This window comes from Columba livia, chromosome 16 (assembly GCF_036013475.1).
Source record: "Columba livia isolate bColLiv1 breed racing homer chromosome 16, bColLiv1.pat.W.v2, whole genome shotgun sequence".
NCBI classification, from domain to species: domain Eukaryota; kingdom Metazoa; phylum Chordata; class Aves; order Columbiformes; family Columbidae; genus Columba; species Columba livia.
In genome coordinates, this window is record NC_088617.1 from 7,339,025 (window position 1) to 7,360,955 (window position 21,931).

Here is a 21,931-nt window from a genome sequence, read left to right on the forward strand (position 1 = left end):
TAGACAGAATATTTAAATTGCTTTTAACTTCATGGTTCAGAGAACAAAGTCCCAAGTTGGACTCGATGATTCTTGTGGATCCCTTCCAACTCAGGACATTCTGTGATTCTACAATTTAGAAGCAACTTTTTTATTAATATGAACTTCAGCATAGGTGAAACTACTACATTTATCCACATTCAAGTAGGAATTAAAGAAATTAGTAAAATAAAGGAGACTTTATGTATGTAGGGATGGGGAAAAGAGGAAGTCATAGAATGGTTTGGGTTGGAAGGGAACTTCCCAGCTCCTCCAGCACCACCCCCGCGATGAGCAGGGACATCTTCACCAGCTCAGGTTGCTCAGAGCCCTGTCCAGCCTGGCCTGGGATGTCTCCAGGGATGTGGCATCGAGAGATGGGTGAGAGCTGCAGTTGGCATTGCTGGATGTCACCTCAGCCCATCTTGAGAAATGCTCCCATCAGGATGCTCTGCAGTGATATCTTTGCTGCTTCCCCCTGGGATTGCTGTTTGTGACCCAGCTCTCTCTCTCTTAAATGGGAAATAGTAACGTGCTGTCTTTATTTCTCCCTCTCCCAAACTTAGAAGCAAGTCTCCCTGGAGAAGACATTCCTGATGAGAACAAAAGCTGCAACTGCGAGTTTGTGACGGAAGATTTGACACCGGGACTGAAAGTCAGCATCAGGGCTGTGTGGTAAGAGAGGGAGAGGGGGAAAGAGGTCCAGAAAAATAAATATTAGGGGAAAAAAAAAAAAGGAAAAAAAGTCCAAGCAGAGGTGGCAAATGCTGAAATGTCTGTGCTGTAGGCTGATTTTCTCCTGGGTGGCCTGCCCTCCTTTACAGAAAATTCTGCCAGAAAAGGCAGTTTTTGCTGAGGGAAGGAATAAACAGAGAGACAGGAAAATCCCCTGCAGGGATGCAGCCAAATGATCATTCTCACCAGCTCTGGGATTTAATGCTGACATTTATAAAGGCAGTGCAGAGAGGACGCTTGCATAACTGATGGTCCAAGGGACATCAGGGACCCCACATCACAGACAGGGCTTCAGTCACCAGCCCCTGCAATCCCCTTCCTCTCCCCTATTGCTGCATCCTTTCCCAAACCTGCAGGGTTGGGATTTGTTCAATTTTTCCCTTCAAAGCAGCTCCCTGAGTTGTTTTCCATCTGCCGCGAAGCAGGTCAGGATGCTACCCAGAGACTATATTTTCCCTTTCCTCTCCATCTCCCACAGCATTATGAGATTTCTTGTCTCCAAGCGCAAGTTTAAGGAGAGCCTTCGGCCCTATGACGTGATGGATGTCATCGAGCAATATTCCGCCGGTCACCTGGACATGCTGTCCCGGATTAAAAACCTTCAGGCCAGGCAAGAGACCCCTCTCTTTGCTTCATTTTTTTCCACTGTTTTTTGTTCATCGTGGGGGTATTGCCAGGAGAGAGACACTTTCCTTTGCAGCTACAACTTATTCTTTTTCTTCTGAAGGGAAAACCTCAAGGAAAACATTGATGCTTGTGGCTGGAACCCACAGCAATGAGCAGGATAGGGACTGCAAATTAGGGATGTTTTACCACTAAAACTCCCTTAATGCCCCAGGACATACCCACAAAAATCACAGCTCATCCTTCCACTTTATTTTGGGAGTTTCTGTCATTATAGTATATAATAGGTTTTATATATATGTATATATATAGTTATATATATAGTTATTATAGTATATAATAGGCATATCTCTCTGGTCCTCCTGGCAGGGTAGCAAAGGTATGGAGCCTCTGTTTTAAGGCTAATATGGCTAATTTGGTACCTTTCTGGGAGTGATACAGAATAAAACCTGGTGTGCTGTTTGTGACCCTGCTGCTGCAGGGCGGTGGGGAAGCAGCAGCTCTGTCCCGCTGTGGGATGCTGTTGGAGGAGAAATCCCTCCTCAAATGGCACAGTCTGCCAAAAATACATGCAGGGGAGTTTAGCCAAGTGACGTTTCAGCCTCCGTACTCAAATTTTAAGGGGAGGTGAGCTAGTTTTAGTAGGGAAAGAAATGTGAAAAAGGGAAAAATGGATCAGAGAAGAGCATTTAAAATTTCATTTTCTGCTATGATCACCCCAGATGAATTTGGTCTCTTGAACAGAGGATCTGAGTCAAACCTTTTTGTCTGGCCACTCCTCCCCCAGCCCTGATGTCTCACATTGAAAACTGAACCCCAAAACCCCAACACCCCCTGGCTGTGTCAGCTCAGCATAAGTAGCCCTGGTTCTGCTGAGCTCAAAGGACACCCAGAACAGAGGCAGAGCTTGGCCATAGGCTGTCTCCCGTCAAAATAATTTACTATTTACTTTTACCTTTAGAGAACAAAAGTATTTCTCTTGATGGCTGTGGCAGCTCAACTTCCTCTGGAAGCCATTGGGGAAGTTTTCCTTTAATTTCAAATCCATCTAGGTGCCTGGTAGAGTCACCAAATGTGCAAAAAAAAAAATGTGCTTGAGCATGTGAAGAGCTAATATGAACTCAAAGAATGGAACAAGAAATTGTCTTAGGTAAAAGAGGAATCTCTCTTCTGTTAATCTCTTAGAGATCATTTTAACTCTGCTTTTTCTGATGTTCAAGTAGAAGAGGATACTTCTGCAGTGTTGCTGCACGCTGTGCATTTCCCATTTGCAGATATGTAGCCGGAAGATAAATTCTCCGTTGCGATGGAGACTAAAATATTCTGGAGAATTTCCTCTCTTTGAGCCTCTCACACCCGTTCAGTACGAATTCAATGATTATAGATCCAAGACATGTAGCTAAATCTGGAGAGGGAAGAAGAGAAGGAGATTTATATTTTCTAACTTTAAAAACCTGAAACATGAAGCTTCCAGGCTGCCTCTGCAGTGGGTAGTGAGCCATTGAGGTTGTCATCTCCACTGGCTCCAGGTGGAATACCTGAGTCTCAGCCCCTGAGCTGGTGTGGCAGATTGTCTCACCATCCACCCAAATCCCCCATGGTCAATCCTTCAAGGTGAAGTGCTGCAAACATAAAGTGGTTTGGTTGGCTGATTTTGGGGGCCTGGGGTAAGGAATGGCACCTCTCAAGGACCAAACTGAATTCTACTCTTTGCTGTACCCGTGGGACTGTGAGGCTGAGGTTCCTGAGGCTGGACTATCCACCCCAGTGCAGAGATATCAGGAGGATCAGGAGCTGCTTTAAAAGTGTGAATTAGCTGGGATCCAGGCCTACCAGGCATCTTCACTGGTTTCACTGTCCCCAGTGAGCAGAAAAACAGTGATAGTGATGGTTGCAGACTCCCTTGGGGTCATCCTTCAAAGGACTTATCATCACAACCAGGTGTGCACCAAGGGGTCCCATGGCTGGTCACCTGCCCAGTGCAACTGGAAGGGCCACCCTGTAGACTTGTGCCTGGGGTGGCCATGGCCGATGTTGGGACATGACCAACTGGTACCAGAAGTACAGTGCACTCATGTGGCGGAACCCAGGGGGGCTGTCACAGAGTGAATCAAAGAACAGATATTTTTATTTCCCTTCAACAGTCAAAGCACTATGTTCTCCCTGCCAGCTCAGTTCAGGGCTGGCTGTGGTCTCCTGTAGCCAGGGCTTTGGTGGATGAAAGCTGCATTCCAGCAAATTTCTGGGGTGTTTACATGCACTTTCCTCTTTAATCATTAATGCCTCTGTCACTGTGGTGTGTCTGTAATGTGTTTTTTTCAGTGTTGTGTTCACACTGTCTCGTGTCTCATCCTGAAACCTTGCCAACCATGGATGTCTCCATTCATTGAGTCGTACAATCCCACAGCGTATCTCTCCAACCCCAATGGCTCGTGCTTTTCTGACCTAGCTGAGGATATGTGTGTTGTCAGGCAGTGGAAATGAAAGGAGAATTAATTTATATTGTTTAATATCCAATCACCTCAATGGGATATTGCTACACGTATGCAGATACATTCCAGAGGGTAAAGCATGTTGCCTATTCTATCTGGGGTGGGGAGATCTCCTAATGATTTTTCAGTGGTGCCTAAATTTCCAAATTTGTCCCCAGGGTGGGTGAGACTCTGGCTTTCACCAAAAACCAGGTGGTAGGACAGAGCCTTCTGTTTCCAGCAGAATATATTTTCAACTTCTCTCTCTTTCTGTCTCTCTGTTGTTCTGTTTTTCAGTTGTTTCTTTCTGTAACTTCTCTGACCAACTTTTCTCTACGTGTTACTTCATTATGCATTTTGCTCGTGTCTTATTTTCTTATTTACTTTGCCAGGATAGATATGATTGTGGGTCCCCCGCCCCCTTCAACTCCCCGGCATAAGAAGTATCCAACCAAAGGACCCATGTATTCTTCCAAAGAATCTCCCCAATACTCGCCTAGGTTAGGATTCATCAAAATGCCGTTTTCTCTGGATTTTTTTTCATTTGCTTAATGTCAAACCCCTTTCATGCCAGTTATATGACGGCATATTTTGTTTAGTGGTGCAGCTTGCTAAATCACAACTCAGAAGGGTTTGCTACTCTGGGGATGCTCTGATTTATTTTCAGTAATGAGATTTCACACCAGGAAAACTAAAGGAAAAAAAACCCAAAACAAAACAAAGAAGGGACATTCATAGAGTCATCAATAACCATCAGTTTCTTCAGCTAGTGTATTTTCTATTTTCAGTCTTCTTCTAGGCGTTAGAAAGCAAAATCTTATCTTTTTAAAAATCTCATATTTTATCAGGCTGTCTTCAAATGTAAAAGGTGAAATATTTACCCACAAAGCCAATGTAAACCGAACGATCTCCTTTCTGAAAGATTAAACACTGCAGCTTGTTGCACTGTGAGATGAGTTTACTTCAGTGGACAAAGTAAGAATGAAGTGTTTCCAACCCATGAACACAGTGGGCTCTTTTTCTTGCTGACGCAACTCTATCAACCATGGGGGAAAAAATGTGTTAAAATTTTACAAACATGGGACTTAGATTTAAAAAAAAAATAAGAATCCTGATTTTTCAAGCAAAAAGAAGAGCAGGAGTCAAACCAAGCCCTCAGTCACACAGTGAGATTTTTCTCATTGTCCCTATGAAGTTCTCTCCGTAGGTAAAACCTCAAGCTGATGCCATGAGGAACATATTTTCAGTGAAGTGCCCGGTTTAGGGCATCCTGAGGTCTGATCAGCAGGGCTGTGAGCTGAGCTCTATTTTCACCTTGAATTGAGACCACTGGAGCACAAGACAGGTGTAAATATTTGCCAGAAAGACCTTTTCCATGCACAAATAGTAGATGATTTTGCTATACAACAAGCTTACCCTCAAATATTTTTTTTCCCAATATATTTGTCCTCCCTAAGAGTTAATACATGACAAATCTCTTGATTTTTATTTAAGCTGCTCTGAGTAATCTTCACTAGAGGAATGTGAGTAAAAGGAATATTGAAAGCTTACTTTTCTCCAGAATCCCCAGAAAGAGGCCCTCAGAAAAACATTTTTCCCATTTCTCCTCCTTGCCAAATTATGAGGCCCAAAACTAGTTTTTAAAAATGCAATAACTTTCTTCTCTTCAGCAACATTTTGATTTTGTACTAAAAATACATGTTCAAATGGATTTTGTTGTATTAAACCTATAATATTAGGTGTACAACAAGCCTTCATTAGAGGCAATATTTTCACATGAAAGCTTGTGCCTTGTACACAGAAAAGCTGATAGATGGGGAGGAGGCCTCAAACTGGGAGATTTATTTTATTCACTCCAGATCGGTTGCTATATCAGGTTAATGGTAATGACTTCCAGCCCCGTCCCCTATTTTTACAATTTCTAATACTGATGGCCAGATAAAAAGCTGATCACACATGCCCCCTGGGCTCTTTGGACATTAAGCCTTTTTTTTTTTTTTTTTTTTTTTTTTATAATTACTACCTTTTAAAATTAATTATCTCATTTGTTCATTATTGAGCTGTGCCTAAGAGGCTCCAGAGAGCAGCAGAGCACAGAAAGTTGCTGAAATCTCTGCTCCCACCCATTAAAAGACTTATGTTCTGTCTAATTTTTGGCATCTGCATACTCCCACGGACACCTTTTTAGCCTGCACACCCCTGTTTTAGCCAATGCTGCCCAGATCATATGAAAACACCCAGTGAAGGAAGAGAAACAAAGCCGAGTGATGTCCCATGAGATATCCGAACCCCGTGGGTTGTGTTGTGATGCTCAGCTCAGCCTCAAGTTTTCTGCACGGAGCTCTCAGCAAAGGCAACTGGATATCAGTGGATGTCCACACTGTGGTTTTACCAAAGTTGTTTGCTCCGTGCTGTGCACACAGGCAATTTGGCTGAAATTCCCCTAATCAGCTGATTAAACATGCAATAGGTGCAACCTCAGCTGTGATTTTTAGGCAAGGGCAAACTTTATTGCCAAATGAGGAGGTAAGTAGCCAGTCCTGTGACATGGATGAAGGGGGTTTGGCTTCAATGCCTGGATTATGTACAAAAATTATAAAAGATAAAGAAGAAAAAATGGAATATATATTCCCAAACACTTCATTTTTATCTCATTTGAGCCGTTTGACCTTTTGATGTCTGCTTCTGGCCTGAGGGTGACATATTACACCTCTTTGCATGCACTGTTAGCATGAAGCATAATGAAGCATGAGAAAACCTGCACTGTGGCTGATGCAAGACTTTACATTTTTTTGTATCATTAGAAAGAAGGAAAGATATCCAAATTCACTTTAAAGAGCAATCTCCTTTCTCTCTTGCTCCCAAACTGAAATCCAGCAGAGCCTGTCAAGGACAGCAGATGGCACAGTTTGTCATGTATTGTTAGAAATCTCTGAATCCTCTTCTGCCACACAGGGAAAAATACAGGGCTGACTCTTCCAAAATCTCAGCTGGATTCTTTCCTCCGCCCATGTAGTTGACACAGCCAGGACAAGCATTGGGAAGGTGCAAGGTCCCCAAGGGATGTATAGCAGAAGTGGAGTTTGGCAACTGAGAAGATTCATGGTCCTTTGTCGTGCAGTAAAAGCATACGCTATGCCACTCTGCTTGCAAAGGTGGAATATGTTCTCTCTCTCCTTCATCTTCTGAGCTTTGTTGCTCAATTTGGACAAAACCTCAAAGTATTACAACGGTGTAGAGGACCTTCTGCTCTTTGCGGTGCTCAATGGCACAGGTGGGCTGGGAGCTCCTAAGGAAATTCCTCACTTCTCTTGTATCAAATAAGGCACAAATGAAATCTCTGCACTTTGCTCAGGGTAGGAGCGCTCTCCCCTGGTCTGACTTCTGCCATGGGAAACAAAGGGGTGGGAGACCTTGAACCTGGTGTCTTCCATCAAGAGAGAAGGGCTTGGTTCACCTTCTTCTCCCCTCTCTGCACTGCAGTCGGTGGCCCAGAGCTGCTCACTGTGTCGTGCTCCACGCTGACCGTGCCTACCTGGTGAGATTGGGATCTCTGGTTTCTCAGTGCTGGGCAAGATGACCACCTCAGGAGTCAGGACTATGTTAAAATATAGACATGAAGGGAATGGATCAAGCAAGAATTCTCCTGGGCTCTGGTATTGATGGAATATAGGCAAGGGCTTCGGAATGCTTCAGGGGTGAGCTCTGTGACGCGCTTCAGTCCTGCTTTCAAATCACAACAGGTCTACAGGCAAGTTATGTCCAGCCTGAAGGTGACAGAAGAAGTCAGTGCTCTTCTGTATGATGCTAGGTACCACTCCATCTGTGATGTGCCATGTGGCCTCCTGTGCTTCATGTGGGTTGTGTGAGCTTCACTTACTGGATAGCTCTTCTTGTAAGGACAAGGAAGAGAGCAAAGTCCTTCTTCAATTTCTGCAAGATTAGAAATACGGTTGCACAACATTCTCTCTGCTCTTACAATACACCTTAGCATGGCAATGTTCAGTTTTCCTCTCTGTGTTAGTCTGTCTTCCCTCCCCACTCTACAAAGCAACTGTTGAAGGGTATCTAGTTTCCATTAGTGGATGTATTTCAGTGTTAGTGCTGTTCTAGACAGGACATGAAAACAGGGCACCCTGATTGTTCTTGGCCTTCTGCAATATTGAGTAGCATTTAGACTTTGGGCCTCTTTAAATGCATGTTCATTGTTTTACTAGTCTACTTGCTTGTGCATACAGGAGAGGAGTTCGTACAGTGGCTGTACTACGCTTTGACTTGTGATTCCAAACCAAGGTAGCCTGAGGTATCCAATTTAATACCTCTTCGCTTACATGGTAACAACATTGTCGTAGGATTCCTTGTGTTGTATGTTATGTCAGTAATTGCATCCCTTGTGGGGAGTTCCTGTACATGTCAATAATCTGCTTCTCCCGTTACAAGAGAGAAATAAGGCATGCATATTCCTCAAACTTGTAATTATAGCACTTGGTGCTCCTTGTACTCCTGTGCTTATATTGCTAAGCAAAGGATCAAACTGGACTTTTTTTAAACAGAACAGTATTCTGTCACATCCCTGCCCAAATGAAGTACCTTCTTGGATCAAAGATAAAGTCTAAAATAATTGTTGGCTTATATTTTCTGTCTTTGGTGTGGTGTGCTCATCCACTTCATCTCTTTGAGCCAGATTTTCTGGTGCTGTAAACTGCTGGTGCTCTAATATAAGCCAAGGGAGCCACGCTGGTCCATACCCACTGATATCTGTCCCTTATGTCAACAGCCAACGTATGTATTGAGTCCCTGTCAAATGTAAAGAAAACAGATGGCTCTTGTGTTGCAAATAGCCTCACATCTCATTCCTTTCCTTGGTTTTTGTTTGTTCATTTTCCCCTGTCTGTCTGTGTTCAGCTCCTTCCTTTTCCTCCTTCTGGTGCATGGACCCACACGGCAGAACTGCGTAAGAAGCATTTTGAGTTTTCCGCTCAAGATACCTCAACTTGATTTCAGTCAGATTAATTAACCCTTCTTTTTCCCTGCCACCCTTATGTTTGGTGCATTATGCAAGAGTAAAGTTTGCTTGGCGTATGATTGGGTTCTGAACTGGGCTGACATTAAGAAGTTATTCCAAAACTAAGTTGCTCCCCAGATTTTTGAGGGATCGAGAAGCTCCAGTGTTGGCTCTCTAGAAAATTTAACTGATGAAAATTTATAAGATGTCTCAAAGAAAATTGACTTCCAGATTCCAAACTGGCTCTGCCCTCCTCCTTCCTCTGTGTGTGGAGCTATATATCAGCCTAGGTGTTTCTAGATTGGGAACAAGGAGTTGCAAATGTAACGTGTGTAAAGATTTCAGTGCCAAACAATGTGCCCAGTGGCTTTAGCTGCTGATTTGGCAGGAGTGTCCTCTGCTGTTACCGGCTTGGAGTCCTGCTAATGGGAAACATCTCAGGATCCAGGGGTGAACTGCAGTAGCGTTGAGACAATTTGGTAATGTTTGGTGAGTTATGACCAAATTCAGCCTTGATGTAATTCTGCTGACACAGTTAGCACTACACCTGTTTGATTTAGGGCAAGCAGCTCATTTTTGTGGACATAAGAATTACACGCTTACATTTGCATCGAGGGGAGGAAACTGCTGCAGAGACTGCAAAAAATCCCCTTGACAAATGCTAGACTTGATCTACCCCAAAAATAGTAATTTCTCAGTACAAATAAGAAGTTAATTGGTTTGGAAGAAAGCCAGTTAAATAAATTCTTTGCAGCGGGTAAACTTACTGTGCATAATGTGCCAGGTTTTATCTGTATAAACAGAAATGGATAATTTCAAACTCTGCTAATCCTGCTCTGAATTTTTGCATCTGAATTAACACTTCAGCGCCACCGCGTATCTGTGAGTAATTTGGGGCGTTAGTTGGGAGCGAGGCTGTTGCTTTGTCCCATGGAGGCGTGAGGAGCGGAACTTTCCTTGCCTGCTGCCTCCAACTGACTCCAGGTCCTTTTCCGGGGCTGGGGGGGATTTTCTGATCCCGGTAGAGTTGACCAGATCGTTGGGAGAGGATCCTCCATGACCGACAAGGATCGGACCAAAGGGCCAGTGGAGGGGGAGCTGCCTGAAGACCCCAGCATGATGGGCAGGCTTGGAAAAGTTGAAAAACAGGTATATTGGGTCAGGAGGGGGTTCTTGTCAGAGGATGTTGCTTACGTTGTGGGGTTTCTTCACTTTATTTTTCCCCAGTGGGACGTTACCATTTAGGAAAAAAAAAAAAAAAAGAGCTAAGAATATTTTGAAAAAGAAACAAAGTGGATGTTATAAAAGGGTACTAAATGTCTTAGAAGTCTAAGCACTACTCTCAAAACAGGTACTTTGGAGTCTGTGACATATAGACTTTCTTTTTTAGTGAATTTACCAAGAGACTGCATTATTTTTCAAAATGGCATATTGGTTTCTTTGCCATGACCTTGGACATGTTTCAAATGTGTCCGTGAGCCTGGTTGCTGTAGGTGCTGGCCTTCCTGAAGATGGAAGTCTTCCTAGAGGATAAGATTCAGAAATCCCCATGGCAAATGCCAAATGCAGTAAGGAGCCAAAAGCCACTGGAAGGATGCAAGTGTGCTCCAGCTTTCCTGGAACTTAGTGCATGGCAAAAAGGTTATAGGAACTTAGGTAAAACCCATAAAAAGATGGAAAATTAAGGGGTTTTGTTAGAATATGACGATTAAATATTTACTGAAAGTTTCAGTCTGGTGTAGGCAGAGATCACGCATGAAGCCCAGCCCCACACTTGTGCCTGGGTGGGTTGGAATTTGCTTCTACTCAGGATGTTAATTTGCTTCAACCAACATGCACTGGAACTGTGATGTTTTGCAGGTTCAGTCAATGGAGAAGAAGCTGGATTTCCTGGTGAACATTTACATGCAGCGGATGGGCATCCCACCAACGGAGACGGAGGCTTATTTTGGGTCCAAAGAACCAGATCCAGCACCTCCCTACCACAGCCCCGAAGACAGCCGGGAGCACATTGACAAGAATGGCTGCATCATCAAGATCATCAGGTCTACCAGCTCCATGGGTCAGAAGAACTTCTCTGCCCCACCAGCCCCAACCAACACATGCCCGCCCTCGACATCGTGCCAGCAGCAGGTCTACCAGCGGCAAAGCCACGGCTCCTCGCCCATCGGAGACCCCGGCTCGCTGGTCCGCATCCCACCTCCTCCTTCGCACGAGCGCTCCTTGTCGGCGTACAGCGGGGGGCACAGGGCGAGCGCAGAGTACCTGAGGAATGAAGACATTACAACCAAACACCACGAGAGTGCCCTGAGAGACAGCGACACGTCCATCTCCATCCCCTCGGTAGACCACGAGGAACTGGAGCGCTCTTTCAGCGGCTTTAGCATCTCCCAGTCCAAAGAGAATTTGGACATCCTTAACAACGGTTGCTATGCAGCTGTGGCCAAAATCAGACCCTACATTGCAGAAGGGGAATCAGACACCGATTCTGACCTCTGCACACCCTGCGGTCCTCCTCCCAGGTCGGCCACGGGTGAGGGACCCTTCAGTGACATGGGCTGGTCAGCCCCCAGGCAGTGAAACCTTCTCGCAGCCGCCGAGCCACGTCCGAGCGCTGGCACCTGCCTGTGCCAGCTGTCCATGCATTGAACTTCTCAAGGAGATCGACAGCTAAGGTTTTCCTCCAATAGGACATCCTTAGCTGGCAGATAACTTTCTTGCAGCTCACTCTGTATGTGGGGGGGAAAGAGCAGGTCCGAGCCTGCGTTTGTGGAAGAGGTCATGGTGGTGAGCGAACTGGAGCCGTGGAGTCCAGATTTCTTTCTTACTCTCTTTCTAAGATCATTAAGTGAGATTATTTCATGGTGCAGGGTAGGCGATTTGCATTTCTTGGGAATCTTCAGAAGTCCAGGACAGGAATAAATCACTTGGCCAGGGCTTTTGGAAGTCACAGTAACTGGTGACTGACAAGTGTTAGGTGGGAATTGCCAACAGCACTGGTAATTACACTTTTAGGTATCTTGGAGTCACAGAATGAACACATCTGTTTCTGACTTAGATTTCAGGTCACGTCTAATTATAGGGGGGTTGTTACTCTGTGGTTTCTCATTAACCGTCAGGAAGGTGGCATAATTCCAATATAATACATGGATATATTGTGTGGGCCACTGGAGGAGTGGGATGGTGGCTTGAATATTTGCATGAGCAGAAGATGTGGCCTCAAAGTGGGACAGGTTAGGATACTGCTCTGAACCAGAATGGTTTGGAAATTGTCCCATCTTAGGAAACTGAAAAACTCCGGAATATGAGCTTGAGTGCAAAAAGAGAAACAGCCCACGGGGCAGAGAAATTAGACAGAGAAGGAGGACAAGAGTCTACAGGGCTGGGATTTTATGTTTTAAACCATGTATTATATTTAATTATCTCTCCTCCCATTGACAATGGACCTAGAGGTGCTTTGGAAGCAAAGGCAAACCAAAGGCAACCCCTCTGGAGAGGCTTGCCACTCTGTGAAGCTATTCTGGTGGCCAACAGTGCTGTTGTTGGGTCTTAGCCACCATGCAAAGGTTGAGGGTGGATGCGCAAGATGCCATGGTCCCCACGTTGCTGCGAGTTAAGCGCTGAGCTCCATCCTCTTGAAGCCTTGTTGGTCGGAGTGGGCATTTTTCTTACCGTTTGCATTGTGCCTGAACACTTTTGCACACACTATGCCCCATGAAAATCTTCCCTTTCTTCTTCTGCCCTGCCAAGAATCTCACACCATGTTCTTGGGACATCCTTCAGTTTTGTTTGAATCCCTCAAGCTGAGTTAAGAGGTGCTTCTTTGTTTTTTCATGGTCTTTTAGAAGCCTCTTACCTGTGCTTGCCCGCAGGTTGTGCCAATCCAGGTCTGCCCCGTTTTGTTATTGCTAAGGTACTTTCTCTTGGAAAGATCTTTGTGTTACTGGGAACCTCAGCAGTGCGTTCAGCTGGGGGAAAGCAAGGGGAAAAGTGATGCTCAAAGTTTCATTTGGGACCAAAATGAAGTTGCAAAGTGACCCTTCACATGGATAGGTTGGTTGGGGTGGTTTTTTGCAAGGGGATGGATCAGGAAAAGTGTGTTGGTGATCCATCTCCAGGGGTGGGACAGCATGGCCAGCATTGTGCTGCTGAATCCTCCCACACTTCTACAGCCCAGATCCCACCTGTGTTTTCTGCTGGGGCTGTGTCTGTGATTTCAAACCCCCTCTCTCCACATTTTCCCTGTGTTGAATCAAGAGCCTCTTAAGGATATTTAGGTGGCAACTTCATTTCTGTGTGGCCTTTGAGAAGCTGGGCATTGACTTGCTTGGGGTGAAGGGAATATCAGGGTTTTTTTTTCCCTCTCCTGTTTGCTTGACCAGAGGCAGCAACCAGTGGAGATCCAGGACTATTTTGCCTGGGGGGAAAGGCTCTGCACAATTTTTCCTGCCATTTTTCACCATTCAGGAGGGAAAACATTTTTCTTAGTGGGAACCAAGGCTTCCAGCTCTTCTAGTTCCTTTCTTTCCCATTTGATCCATTGTCTCCTGCAATTTTTCCCTCTCTGTGCTCACAAACTCCTTTTGGCTCCAGCTTTCTTTGTGCAAAGTGAACCCAGTGATACCCTTGTCTTCCATACAGAGAAACCTTTGAATGCAAAATGGCTGCAAATCGTGCTGTGAATTGTGCAGATTTCCCCCTGGTGTGTTGCAAAATGCCTCTGGTAAGACATGTCAGCAGGTCCTAAATGACACTTGATGGCCTGTGTTTTCTAGTGGCCACAAGAATGGAAATGGCATTGGGTGAGGCAACAGTCAGCATCACTCCAGCCAGCTGCTCACTGCCAATTTGGTGCAAGTCAGAGATAACAAAGATTTATTATCTTATTTGTTTGCAATTACTTTTTGAGGCCTGCTGGAAATCTGGCACACAAGGATATGATATAGAGGCAGGAGCTCCAAATGAGGATGAGGATGGTGTCATGCAGTCCTACTGCAGCACAGGTGCAACTGGTCTTTAACATAGGAGGCAAAGTCAACAGGACTTCAAGGCACAATTTTTGTGGGAGGTAATTTTCGTCATGTCCTAATTTTCACACCCTATTGGCTTTTTATTTTTTTTTTTTTGGAAGGTCTAAGAAAGATTCCAGCTATATTTGTGGCATCATTTCAAAGAAATTCTGGCATCCACAACTGTGCCATAAATCATCCCATCTTGTTCATTCAGGCAAAAAGGCTTGACCTGGCTTTTTGGGTTAACTTATACCAGAGTTAACTCCAAATAATGGTCCTTGTTTTAATGATATTATTTGTATCTGTGTGAATGAGAACAAAGCCAGCTCTAACTGAAGGTTTCATTGCTTATTAACATAAATCTTTTAATTCATGTCCTAAATCACAGTCAAATACTCCCTGCAAAGTCTCCACTTTCAGTCCTTCACTTCTCCTATGCCTGTATGACACACCTGGTGGTTATCTCCCAAAAGAAGTCTTAACCACTAGATTAAAAGAAAATAATTGGCTTTGTTTTGCTAATAAGGCAGTCCCAATAATAAAAACTTTTAAAAGGACGGACAGGTAAACTTTGTCCCTTTGCTGAGCCTTTTTCAGGCTGGTCTTTGTTCCCCTGCTCCTCCCAAGTCTGATTCTGTATTTTTCAGAGGACAGAAACAGCTTTTAGGTGATGCTGAGCGTGGACAGAGGAGACCAGGGGAGGCTGAAAGAGGTGCAAAAGTCAAATTTCCAGCAGGTCACCCTGAACTGCTGCAGGGGTGCCCAGAGCCTGGTTTTGAGGTGCGCCTGTGCTGAACATGGAGCTGTGGCCTTGAATGAGAGCCTGGGACCTGCTCTCCAAGAAACTTTTGGACATTTGTTTTCAGGATCTGGGTCTAGGTCTGGAGAGAAATATCACAAATGGCCCCACTTGTGAGATGGAGCAACCTCTGAGCGTGGGACCTGAAGCCACAATCAGTTTTGGGGCATTTGAAGCCCAAGTGTGAGTTCAAGCTGTCTGAGGAATTGGTGTCTCCAACAGGAGATGCAGCTTGAGATGTTGCCATCTCTAAGCAGGTGACCCTGTGATACAGGAACAGAGTGCTAGCCATAAGTCGAATTTCCCAATATTTGGGAAGAGACTTTGATGTTACTCAAGTGCAGATTTTGTATGTGAATTTCCTTGTTGACTCATCGTCTTATTGGTAATTTTTAAAACAAAAATGTCAAGGAACTCACTGAAAACAAACCTCTTGTCCAGCTCAGAAAGCCATGCTATTTCTTTAGACAGACTATGTGATAGATCAGGTTTTCTAAAAATGTGTTTTGTTTCAAATGCCACTTAATAGATCCAAATGAATTCTGTAGGGCCATTGCTATTTACAGATGAATAGGTGTATTTTTGCATTTTTAATTGATTTTTAAGATTTTAAATTATGTGAATTTTTAGAACAAGTTTGTATAAACTACTTGAGAAGCCAGAGCGTCACCTCAGGTACAAGTGCGCCCCTTCCTAACAGTTATCAAAGAGCAAAGAAATACACATTTACTCATATTTTTCTCAAGAGGGAGCTACTGCAAACCTCATTTCCCTTCTATCCTCAGACCGCTGTGGTCACAGCAACATTATTGCTAAAAATAAAATGTAAGTATTAAAAGAGAAACTGAGCTTTCTAAGGAATTCACCCCAGAGTTATCTCGTATAAAGATCCTTAGCAGTGAGTGTTTCATTGGGTATGTTCAAAAGGCCAGGAGCAGGCTGAGGATTTCTGTTACTCCATCCTCACTGAGCAAGCCCTGAGCCTCCATCCCTTTCTCCCTGCACCCCTGTGGTCCTCCCACCCACATCCTCTCTCTCCATCGTGGGTCAGCATCTTCTGTTTTCATCAGTATCCTTTTTGTGAGGCAGAAACAAGGAAATCAGATACAAAAGCTCCTTCACCTGTAACACAGAGGCCGCGAGGTGGAGGGTGGTGGCACAGGGGGGATGTGGCTGCCCCCTCCAAGCCCTGCGTGGTCATCACTACTCAGCAGTGTAAAAGCAAACTCTTGCTTTTAGCACAAAAACACCTCGACTTTTCTGCGTCACAGAGCAAAATCTGCTTAGAGTAAGGGCGTGGGTTCGCTCTTTTTTTTTTTAACAATAACAATAGGGAGGTTTTTTAATAATAAGGATAATCGTAATGCATAGGAATCTTCTTTAGTATATCTTAGTGTTCGATGCCCCAGTGACACAATACTGCTTGCCTTATATTAGCATCTAGAGGGAGGGGGATTACACATCTTTTGATACAGTATTAATCACGCTTATAATTTAGGTAGCAGCAAGGAGCGGCTGCTGCAGGAGGAGCAGCCGAGTCCTTTTTAACATATGAATGTGCTTTCCAGACTATCTCACTGACTGTACTCTCAATTTTGCCTGCTACTGCATGCAGCCTGAGATGAGTAGACAGCCATATGCTCCAGCTGTATCTGCACTCCCAGATTGCTGTAGTACCTGACAAAGTAACATTGCCAAAAGCATCGTTTTTGGGAGAGACCTTCCTCTCAGTGACCCATCACATAGGGTGCTGCCGTGCTTCTGTAAGTAACACTGCTATACCAAGTGTCTGTCCTGCTGCGACTGGTCATTGCCCCATCCCTCCGATACAGCATGCACAAACTCCCCTTCTACAGCTTGCAACTAAGGGAGAAAAAGAGACGTTTGTACCTGTGATTCATTGAAATGTGTATACGGGGAGAAAAATTACAAATTGTGTTGGCTGTGTATAACATTCTCCTTACCATCCAGATGCCTCTGAAGAAGAGCACCCCAGATACCCCTTTTGAGGGTTTGGAGGAGCAGGCAGTGCCAAGGATGGAGGCCTGATCTTTATTTAGGAGATGCTATTTGAACCCACACATGTGGGACTTGCTGTATTTCTGTATGAATTCCCATAGGGTTCTCTCGCCTGCATCCAGCTTTGTTCTGCATGTTCATCTGCCTGCAGCCCAGCCCAAGGGGCGAGGGGGGAATGTGACTCCCAAACTTTGGAAAACCCTCTTTGGAAAATTCATCTGCCTTTGTCTACAGCCCTTGGGGGTCTCAGGGGCCCTGCAGCTGTGCCATCTCCTTCTCTTTTGGGAGCATCTCTCACTCTCCTTACAGTGAGGCACTGAGCTACCTTCACACCTCCATGAAGGTTTTCCTGCTGTAATATCAGATTCATGAGGCCTTCAGGGTTTGCCCACCTTGCTGGTGTTTGCAGTCCCTTGTATCTCTTAGCACTGCTGCCATAATCTATAATTTGTCATCATATGACACTGGCCCCATATCCTCACCTTCCTTATCCGGACTATGTACAGGTGAAGATGTAATGCCAGAGCTCAGCTCCAAGATTTGGTTTTGGCCTGGCATCACTAAGACACACCAGGAAGCCTTCATGTTTTGTTAGCATGACAGTTTTGCTTTTTATTGGCAATTTATTTGCTTTCTCATTGAGCCATTGTGGCCTCAACACATCCCTGGTTTGTTCTGCTGGAGTTTTTCAGTGCAGGGATGGATTTTGCCCCTCAGTACAGCACCCTGGGAAGGTTTGTCCCCTTGGCTTTAGCTGCTTGCAGTGAAACAGGGATGAGGGCTCCATTCTGTTTTTTCTGTCAAGCTGAATGTCTCATAGAAGTGCTTACAGACTCAAACGCTGTTGATGCTTTTGTTCCCTGAAGCAAAAGCTGCTTTTGAGACCTCAGTCCCCACTAGCGGTCCACACATCTGGCTTTACTGCCAGGCTTCAGCTCAATATTGGGGAGAAACAGAAAGCAGCTGGTCCAAGCTGTGCTGTTTCTAAAGCTGCCAGTGAGCCTGGAAGCATCTTGGCCTCTCCTAATTCCTGTAAATACAGCTGCAGATGCATTGCTCAAGCAGCATCTGTTTGATTAGTCTTGAGAAACCAGAGCTAAAGGCAGCTGCCAGCTGCAAAGCTTTCCCAAACTCAGTGCCAAGCTCAGGCTCGATTTCACCTGTAGCTCCGCCTGTGATTTTGGGGCAGGGTTAATGGTTTCAGGTAGAGGCCATGCCAGACTCTCCAGTTTGGGTGGCTCTGGCCCAAAACACAAGGGTGAATGTTGCCCCGCCAGTGAAGCTTCCCCTGGAATTCCAGCTTCATTTGACACTGATGACTGTGGACCTGGGGAGATACTCTCTCCTTCCCACTGCAAGAAAAGGTTGGTACAAGCCTTGCAAACCAAGACGAGAAAATGCCTCCTTATTTTAGCATGCCATGGGCACCTCCGGTTAAGAGCAGAAGCAGCATTTCAAGGTAATTCCTTAAATCTGACCAACACAGTATCCATGACCCGATATTTCACATATGCAGTGATGCTCATGAAAGATGTGGCTGTAGAGGGCTCAGTCCCTAAGCATCTCCATAGACACTGTGTCCAGCCTTGCTGATGACATGAGAAGAAGTCATTAAAGCTGGTGACAGGTCTTTTCTGTCCTGCCTGGTTATTCACGTTGGTCCATCATCTCCCCTGGAGCTGAAACTATCCCACGCTCCCACCAGCAGGCAGGATGGAGACCCTTCTGTGTTGGTAACTCTTTTCCATCACCCAAAACCAAACCCTAAAATTTCAAGTTTCTTCAACTTTTCTAAAAAAATTCATTAACAGGGTAGAGAACCTGAGACTTTCAGGAATGTTGAAGCAAAAGAAAATATAGCTGATAAATTACAAAGGTTTTATGATTTTAAATCAAGAGCAGATTTTAAACATAGTTGCTGTTGCTGCGTGGTATATCAAATGCTTTAGGAGATTCAATAAATTATTCTTATGAATGTTTTATTCTTTCATCAGTAATTCGTATAGGTGGGTGCCACTGTTCTTATACAGCAATGTGCCACACACTAAAACTATATTCCTGTTTCTCCAATATAGACATTGTACTTATGAAATTTATCTTGCTTAGTGTCACTTTGGCACACTGTCCACATATACTGCGCACAGATTGCACATTACATGCCAAATGCTGATAGGTATCACCACATGGAATAAGGGTATGTGTGTTGAACAGACACCAAAGTGTTACCTGCCTTGTTTGTGATGTGACTCAACATAACTGGGAAAAGAGGAAAATGAAAATCCTGTTTTGTTAAGAAATACACTGCATTTAATTGCTGCTTTAAACAGATTTTACCAGGAAGCTAAAAAAAGTGAGATTGCTTCTGCAATGTTACTTAAAAAATACCTAAACAAAACACACACAACCCAAAAATACTTAACAACTACTGTACTTCTATATATTCTTCATTGCTGTTCATCTGAACTGTAAATTCTGTACAGATTGAATGAAGTTCACAGTTTATCTTTGTCATAACCTGCAAGATAAAAGGACAACACAACTTTGGCTGCAAAAGCGTGTACATGTTGTTTGCCTACATGCGTATACATATCACTGTATGTGCATGTGTATGCGAACATATGTGCACACATGCTTTAAAACAGATAAAGCTGCATCTGAGATGCATGGGGGAAAAAAGTATCTTTTTTTTTGGTGGTGGAAGAGTGATGCAATTGCTTTAAACGATAGTTTCTTTGGCTTCCTTTCAAACAAGTAAAAGAGTAGAGTGGCCAGTGCCAATTCCCAGTCCAAACTGAAAAGCCCATTCGTAGGATGTATGGCCACTGTTTTCCTGTGCCACTGGAGAGCGAAGGGTGCTGTGACAGGTGACCCTGGTGGCAGCTGTGGTGGCTGATGGGCAAGTGCCAAGGTCACCCACAAACACGGCATTGCTCCCGAATGGGCTACTGCCTGGGCAGAGGGTCCTGCTCTTACCTTTGCCTACATATTTTAAAAAACCCTCTAGTTAGAGACGTTTTAAAATAAAGTTATCAAAAGCCCATTTTTTATTTTAAAGTTATGAAAGAAATGACAAAAGTTATAATCAATAGATCTTATTTTCCAAAGAGGTCAGCCATCAGACTTCAATCGCCCCCATACAGGGATTTCACTCTCCTCCTCAAATAAATAATCTACAATTTAATTTTGCCTGGATTTTCACATATATAAGATCTATATTGGATAGAACTTATCCTTCAGTGTTTAAATAAACAAAGGCATGAAGAACTAACTTTTCCAGTTAAATACTGCTGGATGCTATTCAAAAAAAAGCAATCAGATTTTGCATTGGCCTGAAATTCATCTCAAGGTCTAAAGTTAAAATTATCAGCTGTAAGAGCCGCTTCAGTCCCAAATACGTTCCTAAGCAAAGGGCACATGCATTGCTGGAGTATATTGAATCTGTCATGGTTTAGAACCACATCTGGCTCATTTGGCCTTAATTATGGTAAAAACGGTTCATGTATTTGTCCTGACAAGGACCTGAGAGGTGAGTTTCACAATGGGACGGGCCGTTCTTGCTCAGCATGGGTGCAGGTGCCTCCGCGGGGACAAATCTGGGGCTCGGCTGAGCACGGAAGTTTGGTTGTCCTTACAAAAGCAAAGGCAGCTGCTGCTTTGCTTCCTTTCATTTGCTCCGTTGCCTTGGCTTCTTTGCACTTTCGTTTCATCTCCAAAGAATCTCTCATAATGCCTTTGGTACTTCTGTACAATTTTAAAACATTTTGTATGTATTGAATGGTTCACACTTTCTCTGTAAAATAGCACTCGGACTTTTTCTTTCTTTCTTTTTGGTGAATGTGTAATTTCCTCTGTACATTTCAATCATGACTTTGTGCAATGTACATTTTATAGGGACAGATGCCAAGGGAATGACCGGTATTTTTCTAAGGGAATAGCTAGAAGCCGAACAACACAGTCACAGATGGTTTTACATTAACACTGCGGAAAAGCAACGTAGCCCAGACTTTTACACCGAAGTGTTGAGCATGATACAGCGTGTACCTTCACATGAATGACTGTGACAGCTGCAAAACAGTATATGTGTGATATGAAAAACAACAGTGATGGTTGCAAATGGAAGGGAAATGGAGGAAAACTGAATAATCACAATCATTAATTTAAGCCTCAAAGCATCAGAATGGAAAATTTGCATTCAGTAAAAATAACAGAGATTTAACCTTCATGAGATGAAATACACCTTTATTTTTCTTTGCACTTCTGTTCACTTTGCTTGGTTATTTCTGGTGGTTTCTTGGTGCTTTGGGGACATATTTAATGGCTGATGAAGTGGAGCGAGATGGTGACTGAGGGTCTTACCCTTCCCAGCACTAAACCTTCACACCTCCCTTTCTTATTTCTAATGTTAAACAACATTTTTCTTTCTGATATATAAAATCAAGCTCAGAAATAAATGGAGGTGAAAGGATGAGGATGGGACACACATAATTTGGTGTGGATAAGGAATTTGGTGAATAATGGAACATGAAATTTTTCACGCAAAACTCATGAGTGAATTTTTTATCTCCCTGCCCTTGAAGGACTGTTAGCAGGAGGCAAGTCAGAGACAGAGAGATGAGATCCTCAGATACAACTGAAAAGCCAGTAAGATTATGCTTTAAACCATTTAATTCAGGTGCTAAATCAAACAAACAAATGCCCCCAAGCTGTGGCAGGGAAGTCAGAGCTTGTCTTGGTGAGGAAGGCAGCCTTGCTGAAGACTGCATGAAGCCCGGGCCCTAGATGGCAGAACAAACCCGCTGCTGAGCACGGAGCATCATGCTGGAAACCCGCCTGTGGCTGCAGTGCATCACCCATGGGAGCAGACTGACCCGCTCCCTCTTCCAGATGAACTTCTGGGTCTTTCAGACTCCAGAAAGCCACGGTCATTTTAGTTAAACACCAACTAGACAAACAGAGTGGACTTTCTGGGCAGATCCAGGGAATCATCCCCTATAACCTGTTGAATCAGAGCTGCTTTTTTCTGGGGAGAAGCTGGAGATCACGCCAAGAATCAGGCACACGCCTGGGCTGTGCCCGCAACCCCATGAAATCCCGTCTGGATTTCAGTTCTCTAAATAAGGGAAGAACGCAAACAAACTTTAGGGTCTTCCTGGGTTTTAGAAGGTCTCCCTTAGGACTGTTGGCAAAAATAAAGGTATTTAGTGAGTCTGTTTTCCTAAGTGAGGCAAAACATATTCTTCTAAGAATT

The 21,931-nt window shown here is 44.1% G+C and overlaps 1 protein-coding gene across 19 annotated transcripts in view; it reads left to right on the forward strand.

Moving 5' to 3' along the window:
- Window positions 1-20,937, forward strand: part of KCNQ2 (potassium voltage-gated channel subfamily Q member 2) — a 73,498-nt gene extending 52,561 nt beyond the window's left edge. For 14 of the 19 annotated variants that reach the window (XM_065032313.1, XM_065032316.1, XM_065032315.1 and 11 more), the window contains 4 exons: window positions 585-693; window positions 1,232-1,363; window positions 9,879-10,002; window positions 10,714-20,937. In XM_065032313.1, coding sequence (XP_064888385.1) covers window positions 585-693; window positions 1,232-1,363; window positions 9,879-10,002; window positions 10,714-11,433 — 1,085 coding nt within the window. In that variant the 3' untranslated portion in view covers window positions 11,434-20,937. Of the gene's footprint in view, window positions 1-584; window positions 694-1,231; window positions 1,364-4,240; window positions 4,349-9,878; window positions 10,003-10,713 lie in introns of those variants that run through there. The other 5 variants (XM_065032333.1, XM_065032334.1, XM_065032335.1 and 2 more) reach the window with 2 other exon arrangements.
- The last annotated feature ends 994 nt before the right edge of the window (window positions 20,938-21,931 follow it).